Here is a 19,751-nt window from a genome sequence, read left to right on the forward strand (position 1 = left end):
GATGCAGGGGAATTGCTTGAGCCTGGGAGGTGGAGGTTGCAGTGAACTGAGAATATACCATTACACTCCAGCCTGTGCAACAGAGTCCCTGTCTTAAAAATAAATAAATAAATGGTGGAGTCTGAAAAAGGACTGGGTCAGCAAGAATAAAAACATAAAACAGCGCTTAGATTACACGGTAATGCACATCAAGTGTAAAGAACACAAGTTTCAGCAAAGGTTGTGAGATGGCATTAAGCAGGAGTGCTCAATGAGTGTCAGTCAGCCTCCTAAAGGGACGTGTTTGGGCAGCAGGAATGGTTGTTGAGGAGATGGGGAGATCCTGGCTGTACCCCAGACATGTCACTCTAAAACTCCACTATCATCACCTGATCTGGTTGCCTGCGTTGTTGCCAAAATAGTTTTCACCAGCCACAGGACTCTAACCCACTCTACTGGTTTCAGTATTTCTGGCTCCATCCCCCAGAACCACATCACCTCGTTGGCCCTAAATTATTATGAACACATAGGAAGTCAAACTGCAATTACATAACAACAATATGTCTGTGTGCATGCATTATGCGACATTTCCCATGATCCAAGACCAGCCTGGCCAGCCTGACATAACAAAGAAGTAGCTATGACTGTGAGAAGTGACAAAGGAAAAGTAATGGGACCTCACCTAGGCCAGAGGGTCAGGGAAAGCTGCCCTGAGGACGGGATATTTACACTGGAGTCTGAAGGACGAGTAGGAGTCAGACAAGCAAAGACTTAGAGAGTGACTGTTCTATCTAGAGGGGACAGGATGTGTGAGAGCCTTGGTTCTTCTTTGCCTGCTCAACACCAATACCAGGCTTTTGTAGAAGCATTAGAAAATACAGATAGTGCCGGGCACAGTGGCTCACGCCTGTAACCCCAACACTTTGGGAGGCTGAGGCAGGTGGATCACTTGAGGTCAGGAGTTCGAGACCAGCCTGGCCAACATGGTGAAACCCTGTTTCTACTAAAAATACAAAAATATTAGCCAGGTGTGGTGGGGGACACTTGTCATCCTAGCTGCTTGGGAGGCTGAGGCAGGAGAATCGCTTGAACCCATAAGGCAGAGGTCACAGTGAGCTGAGATCATGCCACTGCACTCCAGCCTGGGCGACAGAGCAGGACTCCATCTAAACAAAAAAAAAAAAAAAAAAAAAAGAAAAAAGAAAAAAAGAAAAGAAAAGAAAATGTAGATAAGTAAAAAGAGGGAAATAGCCATCACCAATAATCCAATGATCCACCACCATATACAGCCTTCTTTTTACACTCCTGGGCATTCATATGACTATATATGGATCCGATTAGACCAATTATCCAGAATTTTTTTTTCAAAGAAACTTCAATCACTCTCCTTATTGCTTTAGCCATATCCAGTTTTGCTCTCCCGTCCTCTGAAGACTTCAGCACATGGTTCTTCATTTCGTTTATATCCCAAACCCAGTCATTAGTCTGTGTGACACTGGCATTCATGAGGAAAACCCACTTCACACTCTGGACACCCAGTTGGTCTTATCACCCAAAATGAATTTTTCTCCCCCAGCCTTAATCAACGACTCCCACAATAAATGCATTACAGTTAATCCAAAGTCACTGATGGAAGCATTCCCTCTTCTCCCAGTTTGCCTGTTCAGCTATCCCCATCTTGATCGCTGTTCTACTCACTGACCTTCCAGTCCACGGGCTCCTCTGCTCTCTGTCAATCAGCCCTTTCCTTGGTACTTAACTTGCCTGATCACCCCATTTAGGGGCCATGGCCTGCCATGTTAGTAATTCACATTCCAATTCTCTCAGCTCCCTTACTCAAGATTTTTATCACATTCATCTTCCAAAATCCTAGTCTGAAGACCTGAACCTTTAAATTTCTCCCCTACATACATACCAGCCACTAAGAATTACTAGAGAAAACCAACAGCAAGGTAGATTGTTTGCTAGAAATTATTTTTTATTTTGGGAAAATTGAAGTTTAATTAAAACTATAATGATATAGGCCAGGCACGATGGCTCATACCTGAAATCCCAGCACTTTGGGAGGCCGAGGCAGGAGGATCACTTGAGGTCAAGAGTTTAAGACCAGCCTGGCCAACATGGTGAAACCCTGACTCTACTAAAAATACAAAACACAGCTGGGTGTGGTGGCAGTTGTCTGTAATTTGGGAGGCTGAGGCAGGAGAACCTCTTGAACCTGGGAGGCAGAGGTTGCAGTGAGCTAAGATCACATCATTGCACTCCAGCTCAGGCAACAGACACTCCATCTCAAAAAAAAGAAAACCAAACTATACTGATCGAGTTTGGGTATTAGTTCCCACCCAAATCTCATAATGAATTGTAATCCCCAATACTGAAGGTGAGATCTGGAGGGAGGTGTTTGGGTCGTGAGGGCAGATCCCTCATGGTTTGGTGCTGTCTTCATGATCGTGAGCGTCTGAGAGATCTGGTCATTTAAAAGTGTATGGCACCCTCCCCCAACTCCCCCACTGTCTCACTCTCTTGCTCCTGCTTTCTTCATGTGACGTGCCTGCTTTCCCTTCACCTTCCACCATGATTGGAAGCTTCCTGAGGCCTCCTAAGAAACCAAGCAGATGCCAGCACCATGCTTCCTGTAAAGCCTGCAGAACCATGAGCCAATTAAAGCTCTCCTCTTTATAAACTACCCAGTCCCAGCCAGGTGCAGTGGCTCACACCTGTAATCCCAGCACTTTGGGAGGCTGAGGTGGGCGGATCACAAGGTCAGGAGTTCAAGACCAGCCTAGCCACCATGGTTAAACCCCGTCTCTACTAAAGAAACAAAAAAATCAGCCAGGTGTGGTGGCGCATGCCTGAAATCCCAGCTACTGTGGAGGCTGAGGCAGGAGAATCCTTGAATCTGGGAGGCGGAGGTTGTAGTGAGCTGAGATCACACCATTGTACTCTAGCCTGGGCAACAGGGTGAGACTCTGTCTCAAACCAAACAGAAAAAAAAAAAAAATACCCAGTCTGGGGTATTTCTTTATAGCAACACAAGAAGGGCCTAACACATATACAAACAATATAAGGGACCCTGGTATAGTCAGCACCCATTTTTAATAATTATCAGCTCATGGTTCATATTATTTCATCTATTTTCTCGAAGTTGTAACCACCCTATATACCCTGGGTTATTATTATTTGTTTTGTTGTTTTTTAGACGGAGTCTCGCTCTGTCCCCCAGGCTGAAGTGCAGCAGCACAATCTCAGCTCACCGCAACCTCCGCCTCCCAGATTCAAGAGGTCCTCCTGCCTCTGAGCCTCCTAAGTAGTTGGGATTATAGGTGTGTGCCACCAGACCCAGCTAATTTTTATATTTTTAGTAGAGACGGGGTTTCACCATGTTGGCCAGACTGGTTTCAAACTCCTGACTTCAGTGATTCACCCTCATCGGCCTCCCAAAAGTGCTAGGATTACAGGCATAAGCCACCACGCCCAGCCCCCTGGTTTATTTTAAAGCAAACTGTAGACATCATGTCATTTCATACTTTAATATTCCAGTACATAACTTTTTTATAAAGGACTATTTTTTAAAATCTAATCACAATTGCATTATCGGCCTGAAAAAATAATTTCTTAGTATAATCAAATGTCTAGTCAGTAATCAATTTTCCTCAATGATCTCATAACTTACTTTAAAAATAATTGCTTTAACTCAGGACCCAGTAAGGTTCACAAATTGCAACTGATTAATATGACTTCTAGATTTCTTTTAATGTATAGGTTTTCTCCCCTCTTTTTCTTTTCTTCCTTGTCCTGTAGAGTTTCCCACAGTCTATATTTTGCTGATTGTAACCTTCTGCCTCCCCTTTTCCTGAAAACTGGTAGTTTGAGGCCTGATGAAAGTCACATTTGATTTTTTGATAAGAATACTTTAAAGGTGGTGTTTTGTTCTTCCTTCAGAAGCTGGCGAGTTCCAGTGGTTTTTCTGTGTGCTGTTAGATGCCATTGACAATCTTGGCATGGGTCCACTGTTTCATTAGGGGTTGCAAAATGTCGACATACTACCTCGTCATTCCTTTTCTGTTTACTAGTTAGCATACTTCTATAAAGAGAAACTTTCCCTCTTTAATGAGGTGCTTTCCCCTGAGGTAGAGTTCATACAGGAAAGACACATGTTGATTTTATTTACCAATTTTCTAACCAATAGCTTGGTTTTATGTCATCCTCCAAAATTGATCACTGAGTTCTTCGTAGTATTATAAACTCATGAACTTAAGTATCTTATGTTTTAATCCATTTCGGTTATTTTCTTATTGGTATTGAAATTGTGTTGTTCCTGGCCAGGGGAGCCTCCTCAAGATAACGCTTGAGTTCTTTTGACATGTTAATTTCTCTTCTTCTTTTTTTGTTTTGAGACAGGGTCTCACTCTGTCACTCAGGCTAGGGTGCTGGCTAAGTTTAAAAAAATTTTTTTTTGTAGAGATGGGAGTCTCACTATGTTGCCCAGGCTGGTCTTGAACTCTTGCCCTCAAATTATCCTCCCACCTTGGCCTACCAAAGTGCTAGGATTACAGGGCATGAGCCACCACACCTGTTTGTTTCTAGTAGTTTCTTTTCTTTCTGGTGTGATAAAATCTTCTGGGCTCGTCTTGTCCTTTTTCTGCCTCAGACTTGGGATCACCATTTCTCCAAGGAGCCCTGTTTCCTTTTGGTGGGGAATAATATTTGGTATTAGGTATTGCCCTAATAGGGCACTCTTGTAAGTATCTTATAAGGTTTTTCAAGTTTCTAGGAATTTTTAGTACACAGAACTAGAAAATAACTTTAAAAAAAAGTTACAATGCATCAAGAGTTCAGATCCATACTCTCAATTCAAATTCAAGTCAACAGGATTTGTATTGAACCTTTCTGTATTGCATCCATATCTCCTTTCTTTCACATAGGAAATCTTGGTTCCCAATGACATTAACGTAATTACTCATTTTGTTTGTTCCATAATACATGCACAACATTCCCAAAACAACAAAACCATCACTACCACTCCCTATGTCATTACTGAAATCAGTTAAAAACAATTTTTGCAGTTCTTATTGTCCTTAAGGTATGCCACATTTAGGGACATAGAGTCAAATTTCTGTGTTTTAAAATGGAATAATCCCAATCTGTATGGTTATTCAACTAACTCAATACACAATTAGGTTGGTTTCATTTTGCTTTTGAATTTTAGGGATTGCTTTTATCAAATCCAATTTTGTTTGATAATTTAATATTAAAAGACATGTGGTTACAGAAGTCACATCTAGAAAACAAGGTGTATTCAGAAAAGTCTAGCTTCTACCACTGTGTTCTGTTCCTTCCTTCCAAATCACTCTATGACAGGGGTGGACAAGCTTTTTCTAAAGGGCCAGATCGCAACCATCTTAGGCCTCGTGGGCCCTGTGATCCCTGCTCCAACTACTTAGCTTTACCAATGCAGTGCGAAGCCCACCATAGGCAGTATGTAAGTAAATGGGTATGGTTGTGTTCCAGTAACATTTTGCAAAAAGGGATGTCAAAAACAAATGGATACAGTCCACGGGCCATACATCTGCTCTAGAGTCATCTGCAGGGACTGTCCCCAGATCCCCAGTTTCAACTCACTACTCACCCCATCCTAAACTGGTTTCTGCCCTTTTAAGTCCATATGGCTGAATCCAGAGGACTCTTGGATTTTTTTCAGTTATCTTGCTTGTCCTCTCTGCAGTTTTCAGTACAATCAAGTACTCACTCCTCGAAATGACAATCTTCCTGTGGATGCCATGATAGAAGATTCACCTGGCTTCCTCCTACCTCTCGGTCCTGTCCTTTCCATGTTGTTTAATGACAAATCCTCTATGTGTTGTTAAATGCGGGCATTCCTCCAGCCTGTGGGAACTCTGCTTCTCTTTTTACTCTGTGCTGTCTGTGTAGAGCACTTAATCCATACCCAGGCTTTTATTTAATATTTCTATAACAGTGATCAGGCAATTTTTATCTTTGGCCCAGACATTGCCTTTGAGTTCCTAATTATATATCCAACTGCTTACTTGATATTTAATTTTGAATGTCTTGAAAACACCCCAAAACAACACGTCCAAGTGTGTACAATCGTCATAGGCAAAATGTGACTATATTCTCTATTTTAATAATGGTACCACCAGCCATCCAGTTCTAAAAGTTAGAAACCCAAGAGTCATCTAATCATCACTTATCAATTTACCCCCAATATCTCTCATGTGTTCAATTTTCTACATCTCTATCAATACCACCTTAGGCCAACCCACCATTATATCTGGCCTGGGCTATGGCTATGGCCGTGGTCTTCTAATTGGTCTCCCCATCATTCTGGACTCTCCCACCCCTCCCTGTGCAGTCAGTGTTGGCTTCTCAAATGGCACTGAGACCATGTCATCATGCCCCTGTTTAACAGTTTTAGTTTAAAAAATTGTAAACTTTAACATGGCATCTAAGGCCCTGCAGGGATATGGCTCTGACCCCCGCTTCAGCTTCCCCTCTTCCCTCTTCCTCCATAGTTCCTGGTGCTTCAGCCCAACTCACCTTCTTCCAGCTCTTCAGGGATGCCATGCTGTCTTTGCCCTTGACATTGCCCTCTACCTAGGAGGCTCTTCTACCTCCACTGCCCTCTTCTCTAAGTTGCCTTTAACCGACTTAGCTCCTGCAGGGAAGCCTTTCCACACATGTACTTTTTCTGCAGAAGATTAACTACAGTTGTAATTTCACTGTATTAGATTTTTAAAAAAATTGGTGCTGTCTTCCTAACCATACTGTAGGCTCCATAAAGGCAGGAATTGTGTCATTTTGTTTGTTTTTTGTCTCATTAAAACCCCAGAATATAAGAAGGGATTCAAAATAATGTTGATTTAATAAGCGAATCAGTGAACTGTACAACCACAGTAAACATGCACATACCAATTTAATGAAACAATTTTAGATCATGTATTCCTTTGAGAAGAGGTATTCAAACTGCACCCAAAAACTATAAATCTTCCCCCCAGAAAACACACATAGGTGCATAGATACAAAATTTGCCAGACATTTCAGGAACTTTGTATGCTGCATGAAACTCTCATATGGATAATAGTACATGAAACTAAGTGAAATGTCTTCAATTTTTTTTATCATTTTTAATGACTTTATAGTATTCAATGGTCCAGATTTTGCTTAAGATTCTCTAGTTTTCCCTCCTTTGGTTTCAAGTTTATTATCCAACTTATTCAGTTTTCTCTTAATTTCAAAAACTATGTATTTTTTACTTCAAATGTCTGTTGTTTCTTTTCCAAATGAACATTTCAAACATTCACTCCTACTATTACCTTGACTTCTCTTTGAATATTTTCAGCATGTTTATGTTAAAATCTCTTGGATAATTTCATTACCTTTAGTTCTTGAGGTGACAGATCCCTTGTTTGTTTCATTTGCTGGCCTTCCCTCATGGTGTTTTAGTCTGAGGTTATTTTCCACGGGGAGGATAACTGCCCTGGGTTGTGGAGGCACATGGGGTGGTTCACATGTGTATCTTCCTCTCTGGGAACCCCTTGGGTTTCTTATTTTCTCACCAGCATTTATGTTTCTATGGTAGCTCAGGGTCTCTAATGTGCCAGGAGATTTAATATGGACTTAAGCCCATGCAAGGTACAGGCCTGTTCTGATTTCCCCCAGGTCTCCCTTTCCTGTAGCAGCCCAGGAGACAGTGTGCTTCCTTGCTTCTTCCCTACAAGGTGTGGACTCCTGTCAGTAGGAAAGCCTAGCACTACTCATCAAGACTGGGCCCAATTCTTCTGTGAATTTCTCAATTTCCGCTCCCACTTGGTGTCCTTGTGTTTTTTTTTTTTTTTTTAATTTTATAACTTGCTGATTTCTTTTTTCATTACTTTTCCATTTGAAGAGATTATGCTTTATAATCCCAAGCTTTTAGCTGTTTGAAATTAGTTCATAGTATAATAGTCCATTTCACACTGCTATAAAGAACTGCCTGAGACTGGGTAATTTATAAAGATAAAAGAATTAATTGACTCAGAGTTCTGCATGGGTGGGGAGGCCTCAGGAAACTTACATCATGGTGGAAGGGGAAGCAGGCACATCTTACGTGGTGGCAGGTGACAGAGACAGAGACAGAGACAGAGAGACAGAGAGAGAGAGAGAGATTGAGAGAGGGAGAGAGAACGAGAGAGAGGAGGAGGAACTGTCAAACACCAGTAAAACATCGGATCTCATGAGAACTCACTATCACAAGAACAGCATGGGGGAAACCACCTCCATGATCTACTCACCCACCACCAGGTCCCTCCTATGGAGATTAAAATTCGAGATGAGATTTGAGTGGGGACATAAAGCCAAAGCATATCACATAGATTCCTCTTTCAGCTCAGTCTACTGATTTCTAGGAAGATTAGATTTTATAGATATGCCATAACTTATCTCAGACATTTAGCTTGTTTTCCCCAGCTTTTGCTACTATAAACAACACTTAGAGGAACATCCTTTAGCTAAATCCTTAGACATATCTTTAATCACTGTTTTAGGAAAAAACCCTAGAAGATGAATTGCTGGATCCAAAAGCATATTTGTATGGCTGTTGATATTTGTCACTTGTCAACTTGTCTTCCTTTTCATGCAATTCAGGAGTTGCACAAATGCCTATGGTTCCCCTTGCCCTTGTGTCATCTCCTTTTGGCCCCATTAAAATATGCACCAGAGGACCACCTGAGGTCGGGAGTTCGAGACCAGCCTGGCCAACATGGTGAAACCCCGTCTCTACTAAAAATACAAAAATTAGCCAGGCTTGGTGGCACGGACCTATAATTCTAGCTGCTCAGGAGGCTGGGACAGGAGAATCGCTTGAACCCAGGAGGTGGAGGTTGCAGTGAGCAGAGATCATGCCACAGTACTCCAGCCTGGGTGAGATGGCAAGATGCCATCTCAAAAATAAATAAATAAATAATTAAAAAAAAACAAACAAAACAAAACCATGCACCAGGGACTGAAACTGGGGTATGAACAGCATCCCAGACCCTGACCAAGCCATAAAACTGTTTGTAAAGAAGCCACCAGACAAGGCTTAGAGGTGCTGCCTAGGCAACCAGAAAACAGGGACCTCTGCCAAATCCACTCTCCCCTCCACAGGCCTCTCTCCAAGCTGTTCTCCTAGTCATTTTCATCACAATTTTGGCAGCTTCTTTCTACTTATCAGAAATTTAAGAGCAGAGAATTAAATTCAAGTCCCGCATTACTAAGCTTTGTTATTTTTGCAAAGTACACGTTGTACATTCAGTGGCACACTGCAAAGCATTATCATGAATTATTTAAATGAAACCATCCTTGTCACAATAAATGAGCAAAACACATTTTTTCACTTTCTTCTTACATGTTGTTATTTCTCTTCACGGATTTCTTACTTTGCAACATTAACTAAAATATGATGAGCCCCGCAATGTCATTACTACAAACTACCCTACCTTAGTTCTGCTGATCATGTATTTTTTTTTAATGTGACAGAAGCATTTTTCTTTCTTCTTAAGATTCATTATACTCAAATGTGTCCTTGTAGCAGCATAGAATAGGAACAAATATGAAATATGTATAACCAAGGTTTACTTTTGGAAGTAATTCATATTCAATTCTCATTTGCTTTGCTGGGATGGAACAATAGATGCTGTGAGGTGGGAAGGTAGTAGACATGAAAATCTAAAGATACTGAGACCCTTCTTTGGAAAGGAGGCCAGAAACATTTCTGTTTTGCCTCATATTTTATTAATCTATTTTATAATTCCAAGTAAATGAGAATAAAACTTATCTCAAAGGCTAGCAAAATGATCCTAAAGTCTCAGGCAATGAGGACAGTAATTCATTAGAGATTAGCTGTTCTTGGCATTGCCACAGTCTTGTTCAGCTTGAATGTTAATCTCTAAGGAAATTACAGTTATTACCTGTGCTTTATTGTTGATACTGACAAGATCCTCAAGTGACACTTCTGTCTGTGGATACTACATGCTACCAGTACAGGCCCGACTCCATTCTTTGCCCCTGTTTACACACACACACACACACACACACACACACACTCTCTCTCTCTTTCCTTACAACGGCATGCAAACAGGTTCATTTTATGCCACTCTGTTTCATCTCAGGATGTGACAAGGCTACCTGGACAGGGATTAAAAAAACAGCAGTGACTTAAGGCCAGGGGAGGAGGAACACAGAAAATAAATCAGCAATCATTAAAACTTGGAACTGAAGCAAACTTTAAAAAAAAATATTTTGGCCACTTAAAAAAAACTTTTCATTTTGCAATAATTTTTAACTCACAGAAAAGTTGCAAGAATAGTACAGATAATGTCTTTATCCCTTTTACCTGGACTTCCTCATTTAGTTAACATTTTAATAGTTATAGCTGGGCACTGTGGCTCACGCCTATAATCCCAGCACTTTGGGAGGCCAAGGCAGGCGGATCACTTGAGCTGAAGAGTTCGAGACCAGCCTGGGCAACATAATCAAACCACATCTCCACTAAAAATACAAAAAAATTAGCCAGGTGTGTGGTGCATGCCTGGAGCCCCAGCAATTTGGGAGGCTGAGGTGGGAGGACTGCTTGAGGCTGGGAAGCACAGGTTGCAGTGAGCTGAGATCGTGCCAATGCCCTCCAGCCTGGGTGACAGAGCCAGGCCCTGTCTCAAAAAAAAAAAAAAAAAGTGAACAGTTTAATAGCTAACATTTTACCATTTTTGCCTTATTACTTAGAATCACTTGAGAGTAAATTACAAACATGTTGCACATTACCTTAAGGTTGTCAATGTGTTTCCTAAAACACAAGGTGTATACACTGCTGAAAAATCAAAGTACATCCAGCATTACCAGGAAATCAGCACTGATACAACACTACATCCACCCTGCAGACTCCATTCCCATACTCCTGATTGCTGCAGCAATGTCCATTATAATCACACTTTTCCTTTTGGTCCAGAATCCAGCCCAGGGTTATCTACTGTATTTAGTTTCCATGTCTCTAGATCCGCCTTCAATGTGGAGCAAATGCTCAGGTTTTCCTTGTCTCTTATGACTTGATACTTTTGAAGAGTACAGGCCTGCTGCTTTGTCAAATAACCCTCGATTTCTGGTTGGGTGATGGTTCCTCAAGATGACGTTCAGTTTATACCTTCTTGGCAGGAACAGCGTGGAAATGATGCTGTGTTCTCTGTGGATTGCATCGGGGGGCATAGCATGTCAATTTGTCCCACAGCTGGTGATTATATCCCTTGGTTAAGATAGTTAATTATTAAGTATTTTGTACTTAATTTATATTTAATGAATAATTTTAAAGTATTTGATTAACTTTAAAGTAATCAAAAACTATTTTAATCTATGTAAATATCCTGTTTCTTATCAAGCTTCACCCACTAGTTTTGGCATTCATTAATCATTCTTTTTTTTTTTTTTTTTTGAGATGGAGTTTTGCTCTTGTCACCCAGGCTGGAGTGCAGTGGCGCGATCTCTGCAACCGCTGCCTCCCGTGTTCAAGCAAATCTCCTGCCTCAGCCTTCTGAGTAGCTGGGCTTACAAGCATACACCACCATGCCTGGCTAACTTTCATATTTTTAGTAGAGACAGGGTTTCACCACATTGGCCAGGCTGGTCTCAAACTCCTGACCTCAGGTGATCCACCCGCCTCGGTCTCCCAAAGTGCTGGGATTACAGGCATGAGTCACTCATTAATGATTCCTATTTGAAGCAATTATTAATATGATGGCCTCCAAGAGGTGATTTCCTAATTTCTTAATTCCCTCTGCATGTATTAATTGGTGTTCTGTTATGAGGTAGTTTTCCTTCTCCCCTATTTATTCATTCATTCATGGGTATATTTATATCAGTATGGACTCAGGAATGCCTATTTTATTCAATAGGCTATATTACATTAATTATTTGCTTTGAAACTCAAATTATTCCATATTTTGCCGGTGGGAGTGACTTTATTAATAAATTGGCTTCTGTATTCTTTTGGTTAAGTACTTCCTTATTTTCTGGTGTCAAGATATTCCAGACCTATCTTATACTTTCCTTGTCCCTACCCTGGTATCAGCCATTTCTCCAGTAAATTCTGGTTTATTTTATTAGGAAATGGAATTGAGAAACCAATATCTGAGTTTATGGTGTGTTCATTGCTTTTGGGATGTCATTGCTTTTAGGTGCTCTAAGATGAAATATATGTACACACGTGTACATATACAGCCATCTGTCTCTATTTGTGTATCATTCATTTATATACATATTTTAAAACATGAGATTTTACAGTGATATCTCCAATTTCTCTCCAACTCCATATAGATTAGTCTAGCTTTCCTCCTTTACATATTTGTAGATCCTTTTTCCAAAAGTGAGAAACCTAGCTCCCATAATCTTCAAATCTTTCCCAACCCCCTGTAAACAACCGATCTTCCAGCCATTCAGAAGCCATCGTCTCCTTCTGCCCTTCTGCACATGGCTATTGCCCCACCGAGTCTCTCCGCACTCTTCCCGTAGCCACGCCAGGCTGAGCAAACCCTCTTACTGACCCGTAATAGCACATTATTCTTTTCTATACCTGCTACCCATTCGGGACAAATGATTGGCATTTCAGAATATGGCCAGCTTTGTGTCAAAAGAAGGATTAAATACATCACATAATATAATGTGTCAGCTCCAGTGGGGAAGAGAATTTGGTCTTATAATAGAGGCAGCCACTCAAAGGGAAAAAGAAATTTCTTCTAGAAGCACTGGTCTAAAAAAGCAAAAAAGTCCACACACAAGAAAATCTCAGTGAATATATCTTTGCTTTGAATTTCAACTCCATTAAAAATCTTGGGTTCAGTTTTAAATTGATAGTGAAAAGGTTTTATAGTCTTTTTCTGTTGAAAATCACACCAAACTAGGTTTACTCGAAGACTGTTTTCTTCCTGTAAATTTTAGATATTCTTGTTATTTGTCTTCCTTTTTAGAATGGATAATTCAAAGCGAATACTTTTTTTTTTTTTTGAGACAGAGTCTCACTCTGTTGCCCAGGCTGGAGTGCAGTAGCATGATCTCAGCTCACTGCAAACTCAGCCTCCTGGGTTCAAGTGATTCTCCTGCCTCAGCCTCCCGAGTAGCTGGTATTACAGGCACGTACCACCATACTCAGCTAATTGTTCATATTTTTAGTAGAGACAGAGTTGTGCTGTGTTGACCATGCTGGTCTTGAACCCCTAACCTCAAGTGATCCGCTCACCTTGGCCTCCCAAAGTGCTGGGATTACAGGCTTGAGCCATCACACCCGGCCTGAATGTTTTTTAAATCTAGATTTATGTTTTGTTAGGATTTTTTATAGGTAGAACACTGGAGGAAGATCAATGACCAATATTTATGCTTTTTAGTCAATTTTAGACATTAATGTTCTAAACTAAATTTCTCTTTCTTTTTAGGTTTGTCCAAGACTGGTTTTCAGAAAGGATGCAAGTGGCCAAAGTGGATTTCTCTACAGTGTTACCACGCTTCATTTCTCTATATATCTTTTCCTTTCTGAGTCCGAAAGATTTGTGTGCAGCTGCCCAAGTCAGCTGGCCCTGGAAGTTTTTAACTGAACAGGTTTACTATTTGTCACTTCCTAGTAATAGGGCACAAGTACAGCTGTAATCTTAAATGAGGCTACTAGGGTAGCTCCCTTCCCTGAAGACAATAGCTGAGGGTACCTGATCCATCCCTTACCCTTGAGAGAAAAAATAGGGATAAGTGAAATAATGTATTTCTATAAATAAATAAGGCATATAGACTAGTCCAATAATTCCTGTTACTTAAAAAATCTTTAAATACTCCATATAATTATTTAGAAAACATTTTATCTTGGTTAAAGAAGTTCACTTTCTTTTGAGACAGAGTCTCGCTTTGTCACCCAGGCTGGAGTGCAGTGGCGCGATCTCGGCTCACTACAACCTCCACCTCCTGGGTTCTAGCGATTCTCCTGCCTCAGCCTTCTGAGTAAGTGGGATTACAGGCGCCTGCCACCACAGCTGGCTAATTTTTGTATTTTTAGTAGGGACGGGGTTTCACCATGTTGGTCAGGCTGGTCTCAAACTCCTGACCTTGGGTTCCGCTTGCCTCGGCCTCCCAAAGTACTGGGATTACAAGCATGAGCCACCGCGCCCTGCCAAGAAGTTCACTTTTCTTCATGAAAAATGATATATGCTTTAGATTTTGTATATTATCTCCAATAACTCAGCTCTAGAAACTGCTACACAACCACAGCCTCAACTGATCCCTTATTGTCTAACATCTGTTAAAGAACATACATTGAGACCTTAACAGCAGTTGAAAGCAGTTAAAAGCAGCAGCTGTTTAAAATTAACATCTTTTGCCATTAATTCTGCCTCTGGGCTGTCCCTTTTCTTGTAAAATATTTAATAAAATGTAACAATATACATACTTTTTTTTTCAGAGACAGGATCTCATTCTATCACCCAGGCTGGAATGCAGTGGTGCCATCTGGCTCACTGCAACTTCTGCCTCCCAGGCTCAAGTGGTCCTCCCATCTCAGCCTCTAGAGTACCTGGGACTATAGACATGCACCACCACGCCCAGCAAATTTTTGTAGTTTTAGTAGAGATGAGGTTTCGCCATGTTGGCCAGGCTGGTCTGGAACTCCTAGGCTCAAGAGATCCACCCACCTCGGCCTCCCAAAGTGCTGGGATTACAGGCGTGAGCCACTGTGCCTGGCTTAGTCTGTTTATATTTCTGTACACACTTACATATTTGTGTTTAATCTATCATTTTACTATTTTTTGTTTGTCGCATTTAGTTTTTTCCCTCTCCCTGTCTTCCTTTGCGTTAATTAAAATTTTTTTTTCAGGGCGGGCACCGTGGCTCACGCCTGTAATCCCAGCACTTTGGGAGGCCGAGGCGGGCAGATCACGAGGTCAGGAGATCAAGACCATCCTGGCTAACACGGTGAAACCCCGTCTCTACTAAAAATACAAAACAAAAAAAAAATTAGCCAGGTGTGGTGGCGGGCGCCTGTAGTCCCAGCTACTTGGGAGGCTGAGGCAGGAGAATAGCGTGAACCCAGAGGCAGAGCTTGCAGTGAGCAGCGATCGGGCCACTGCACTCCAGCTTGGGCGACAGAGCAAGACTCTGTCTCAAAAAAAAAAAAAAATTTTGTTTTTTCAATTGTTAGATTCTTTAACAGTTATTTCATGGTTACCATAGAGATTATAACATATAACCTTGTATTAATATTATCTTACCATTTCTAAGACAATGCAAGGAGCTTAGAACCCTTTAACTTCATTTACCCTCCTCTCAGTTTCCATGCTTTTTTGTTAAAGATTTTTATTTTATATATACTAATAACTAAGAGCCTACTGTTGACCAGAAGACTTACTGATAACACTAACAGTCAATTAACACATGTTTTGTATGTGTATTATATACTGTATTCTTCAATATGGCAAGCAAGAGAAAAGAGATTGTTATTTAAACATTCATGAGAAAATATATTTACTATTTGTTAAGTGGAAATGGATCATCATAAAGATCTTCATCTTCATGTTGAGTAGGCTGAGGAAGCTGAGGAAGAAGAGGAAAAGGAGGAGGAAGAGGAAGGGTTGGTTTTGCTGTTTTGGGGGCGGCAGAGGTGGAAGAAAGCGTGTATAAATGCACCCATGCAGTTCAAACCCGTTGTTCAAGGGTTAAGTGTGTAAAATAAACATATATAACACATAAACACTTATCTCACAAATCTTTATTACTATTGTTTTATGTAGTCAATATTTATTCATATATGACCATTTTTTTTTCTGTAGCTCATTTTTTTCTGTTCTGCATCTCCTAGTTTCCATTTGGGATCATTTTCCTTTTACGTTCTATTTAATATTACCTCTAGTACAGGCGTGCTGCTGATAAATTCTCTTAGTTTTTGTGTGTCTGAAAATATCTATTTCATCTTCATACTTAGAAGATATTTCAGTAAGAAATCTGAATTCTAGGTTGGCAGCTAATTTTTTTATAGAACTCTGAAATATTTCATTTTTTTTTTTTCTTGAGAAGTCAAGTTTTATTGTTGATCCTTTAAAGGTAACATTTATATCATCTCTAGCTGCTTTTCGGACTTTTTCGTTCATTTTCAGTAACGTTATTGTGATATACCTAGGTGTGTTTATGTACCTTGTTTTTGTGTTTGGCTGTGATTTTTGAGTCTGAGACTTAATGTCTTTCATCAGTTTTGAAACATGCTCAGAGGTTATTTCTTCATATTGATTCCGCCCCATTCTCTCCCTTTTTCTCCTAGTATTCCAATACTTATAGGTTGGAAAGATTCACCATGTCTCATAATTTTCATATTCTTTTATACATTTTCCATTTCTGTGACCTTCAGTATTTCAGTCTGGATTTTCTTCAGACCCATCTTTCAGTTTACTAATTATTTCTTTAGCTAGATTCTAATCTGATCTTAAACCCATCCATTGAGTTCTAAATTTCAGTTATTATATATTTTCAGTTCTAGAATACTGACTTCTTTTGCCAAAATTTTCCACCTAGTCATTTATTTTAGATATATTAATTATAGAGTATTTATTTCCCCAAAGTTCATGTCTGATGATTACAGTATTTGGATTGCCTGAGGATCTCTCTATAGTTACTAAAAACCAAAAACAAGACCGAATTCTTGTCTATTGTATGTTCTAGTTAATTTTGATTGAGTACCGCATACTGAGTATACAAAATTGATGTGATCCTTTGAGTCTCTGGGTGATGTTATCTTCCTCCAGAGAGAATTTACTTTTGCTTCTGGCATATCTAGTGCTAGGAACAAATCATACAAATCCAGTCAAGGAATGAGATATTTCAAAGCTGGTTTCAGTCTTTGTGAGTTTGTCTAATTCGGTATCGTCCTTCCTGAAAAGAATCTTAACTGAAAGCTGGTGTGATTACCAAGGCTCTTCCTCTCAGTGGGCCCTAAATTTCCATTTGTGTCCTCTCTTCCCTGTGAGAATGCTTAAGATTCTTTTCTACATCTAAGTCTTTTAGTCATAACTTTCTGTTCGGATTCTCAGCCTAACAAGCTTTACTTTGGAACTGACAAATGCCTTGAAGTAAAAAGTGATGCCAAATATCAGGCTTACCTCTCTGGGTTTCCCTTCTTTCTGGGGTCTCGGTTGAACAAGTCCTTATTGCATTGATAGCTCTATAATATAGCCTTCAAATAATTGTATAATATTTGGTCTAGATATTTCATTAGATCAAACCACATGAAATTTTCTTTTTCTTATGTCAAAATGGCTGCATATTGGCAATATCATATGCTTCAGTCAAAATTATTCTCAATGAGAGGGTTAATCTGAAAGAAACTATTCCATTATTGCTAGAAGCTGAATTTTCAGAATCTAGGGTTAATGTAACCAAATGCTATTGGAACACTAGATAAGTATCACAAAGAGGTCTAATACATACATTCACATATAATGTATATATTCATCAAATACTATTTTTCCTGTGGAACAAGATATGCTTCTTATTTCCAAGTCAAGTTCAGATAGTAAGTCAATAGTAGCATTTAAAAACCTTATATCTGGCCAGGTGCAGTGGCTCACACCTGTAATCCCAGCACTTTGGGAGGCTGAAGCGGGTGGATCACCTGAAGTCAGGAGTTCCAGACTAGCCTGGCCAACAGGGTGAAACCCCGTCTCTAGCAAAAATACAAAAAAACTAGCTGAGTATGGTGGCATGCACCTGTAATCCCAGCTACTCAGGAGGCTGAGGCAAGAGAATTGCTTGAACCCAGGAGGCAGAGGTTGTAGTGAGCTGAGATCGCACCACTGCACTCCAGCCTGGGTGACAGAGCAGGACTCTGTCTTAAAAAAAAAAAAAAAAGAAAAATAAAAGGCCGCGCGTAGTGGCTCACACCTGTAATCCCAGCACTTTGGGAGGCCGAGGCGGGCGGATCACAAGGTCAGGAGATCAAGACCATACTGGCTAACACAGTGAAACCTTGTCTCTACTAAAAATACAAAAAAATTAGTCGGGTGTGGTGGCGGGTGCCTGTAGTCCCAGCTACTCGGGAGGCTGAGGCAGGAGAATGGCATGAACCCGGGAGGCGGAGCTTGCAGTGAGCTGAGATCGCGCCACTGCACTCCAGTCTGGGTGACACAGCGAGACTCCGTCTCAAAATATATAAAATAAAATATTTTTAGCTGGGCGCGGTGGCTCACGCCTGTAATCCCAGCACTTTGGGAGGCCGAGACGGGCGGATCACAAGGTCAGGAGATCGAGACCATCCTGGCTAACACGGTGAAACCCCGTCTCTACTAAAAAAGTACAAAAAACTAGCCGGGCGAGATGGCGGGCGCCTGTAGTCCCAGCTACTCGGGAGGCTGAGGCAGGAGAATGGCGTGAACCCGGGAGGCGGAGCTTACAGTGAGCTGAGATCCGGCCACTGCACTCCAGCCTGGGCGACAGAGTCAGACTCTGTCTCAAAACAAAACAAAACAAAACAAAAATTTTTAAACCTTATATTTTATATAAACATTGTAGAACAAATGTATTTGCATATAAATTCTCAGATTTTTGTACCAGAAATCTCAGTGTAATGAAAAAGTATCTGTGTACCTGAAAATATTATTGCTAGAAAACTGTCTGAAAACAATTTGTGACTCATCTTCCTCTTGTTTCTGAAGGATTGCTTATGGATGCCCAAATGCGTTAAGTTCGGGTGGTTTCTGCCCTATACTCCAACAGATAATGAGTATGGTGCTTGGAAGCGCCATTACGTTGCCTGTGTGTCCCACTTAGACTGGCTGACACCTAGGGAGGCTGCTGCTATTTATGGGACGCTGAATGAACCCAAAACAGAAGATGAGGAACTACTGGAGAGACAAAGAGAAAAGTGCTTGAGGAAAAGAATTTGGGAGGAAATTGCACTACGTAACAGTAAGTAGCATTTTAAACCTTTATATCTTATGTAAATATTGTAGAAACAAATGGATCACATACAAATTCCCACAGAGGAGGACGGCCCTGTCTTTCGCAGTACTCTGTCTTTATTTTCCAGAAGAGCTTTTTTCTTTATTGTATATTTCAAGTTAATTGATGAGAAAAACAAAGATTTCAGACAAAATATGTAAGGTTAAATATCAGTGTCTCCATTGCTGTTCTGGCTCCTTTCAGGCTTATAAGACCAAAAACAAAAAGCAGAAAGATGTTTGAACACGGATAAGAAGCAAATAAATAGGTTCAAAACAGAGGAACTGGGAGTGATGAAAAAAGGAGGAGAAATGAAAGTGAGAATGGAAGCAGGGAAAATGCCATTTAAAAAAGGAGAAAGAGGACATCTTTTTCCTCTCTTTTTAAAGCCTCTTTCAGTTACGCCCCCTATTTATTTAATTTATTTATATATTTTTGAGACAGGGTCTCACTCTGTCACCCAGGCTGTGCAGTGGTGTGATCTCTGGCTCACTACAGCCTCAACTTCTGAGGCTCAAGTGATCCTCCCACCTCAGCCTCCCAAGTAGCTGGGACCACAGGTGCACACAACCATGCCCTGCTAATTTTTTTTATTTTTGTAGAGACGGGGTTTCTCCATGTTGGCCAGGCTGGTCCCGAATTCCTGGGCTCAAGTGACCCACCCACCCTGGCCTCCCAAGGTGCTGGGATTCCAGGCGTGAGCCACGGTGTCCAGCCTCAGCTAGGCCTTATGCTTTACACAGTGTGTAAAAGAAAACAGCAAAACTGATTTGAGTTCTCCCGTGCTTTCT

General features: G+C 40.7%; 1 protein-coding gene across 4 annotated transcripts in view; it reads left to right on the forward strand.

Moving 5' to 3' along the window:
* The window catches only part of LOC105465717 (epithelial cell transforming 2 like), a 114,415-nt gene that overhangs the window by 26,833 nt on the left and 67,831 nt on the right, over positions 1-19,751 (forward strand). For all 4 annotated transcript variants that reach the window (XM_011714293.3, XM_011714295.3, XM_011714296.3 and 1 more), the window contains exons 4-5: positions 13,431-13,593; positions 18,675-18,927. In XM_011714293.3, coding sequence (XP_011712595.2) covers positions 13,431-13,593; positions 18,675-18,927 — 416 coding nt within the window. The remainder of the gene's footprint in view (positions 1-13,430; positions 13,594-18,674; positions 18,928-19,751) is intronic.

This window comes from Macaca nemestrina, chromosome 5 (genome assembly GCF_043159975.1).
Source record: "Macaca nemestrina isolate mMacNem1 chromosome 5, mMacNem.hap1, whole genome shotgun sequence".
Taxonomy (NCBI): Eukaryota; Metazoa; Chordata; class Mammalia; order Primates; family Cercopithecidae; genus Macaca; species Macaca nemestrina.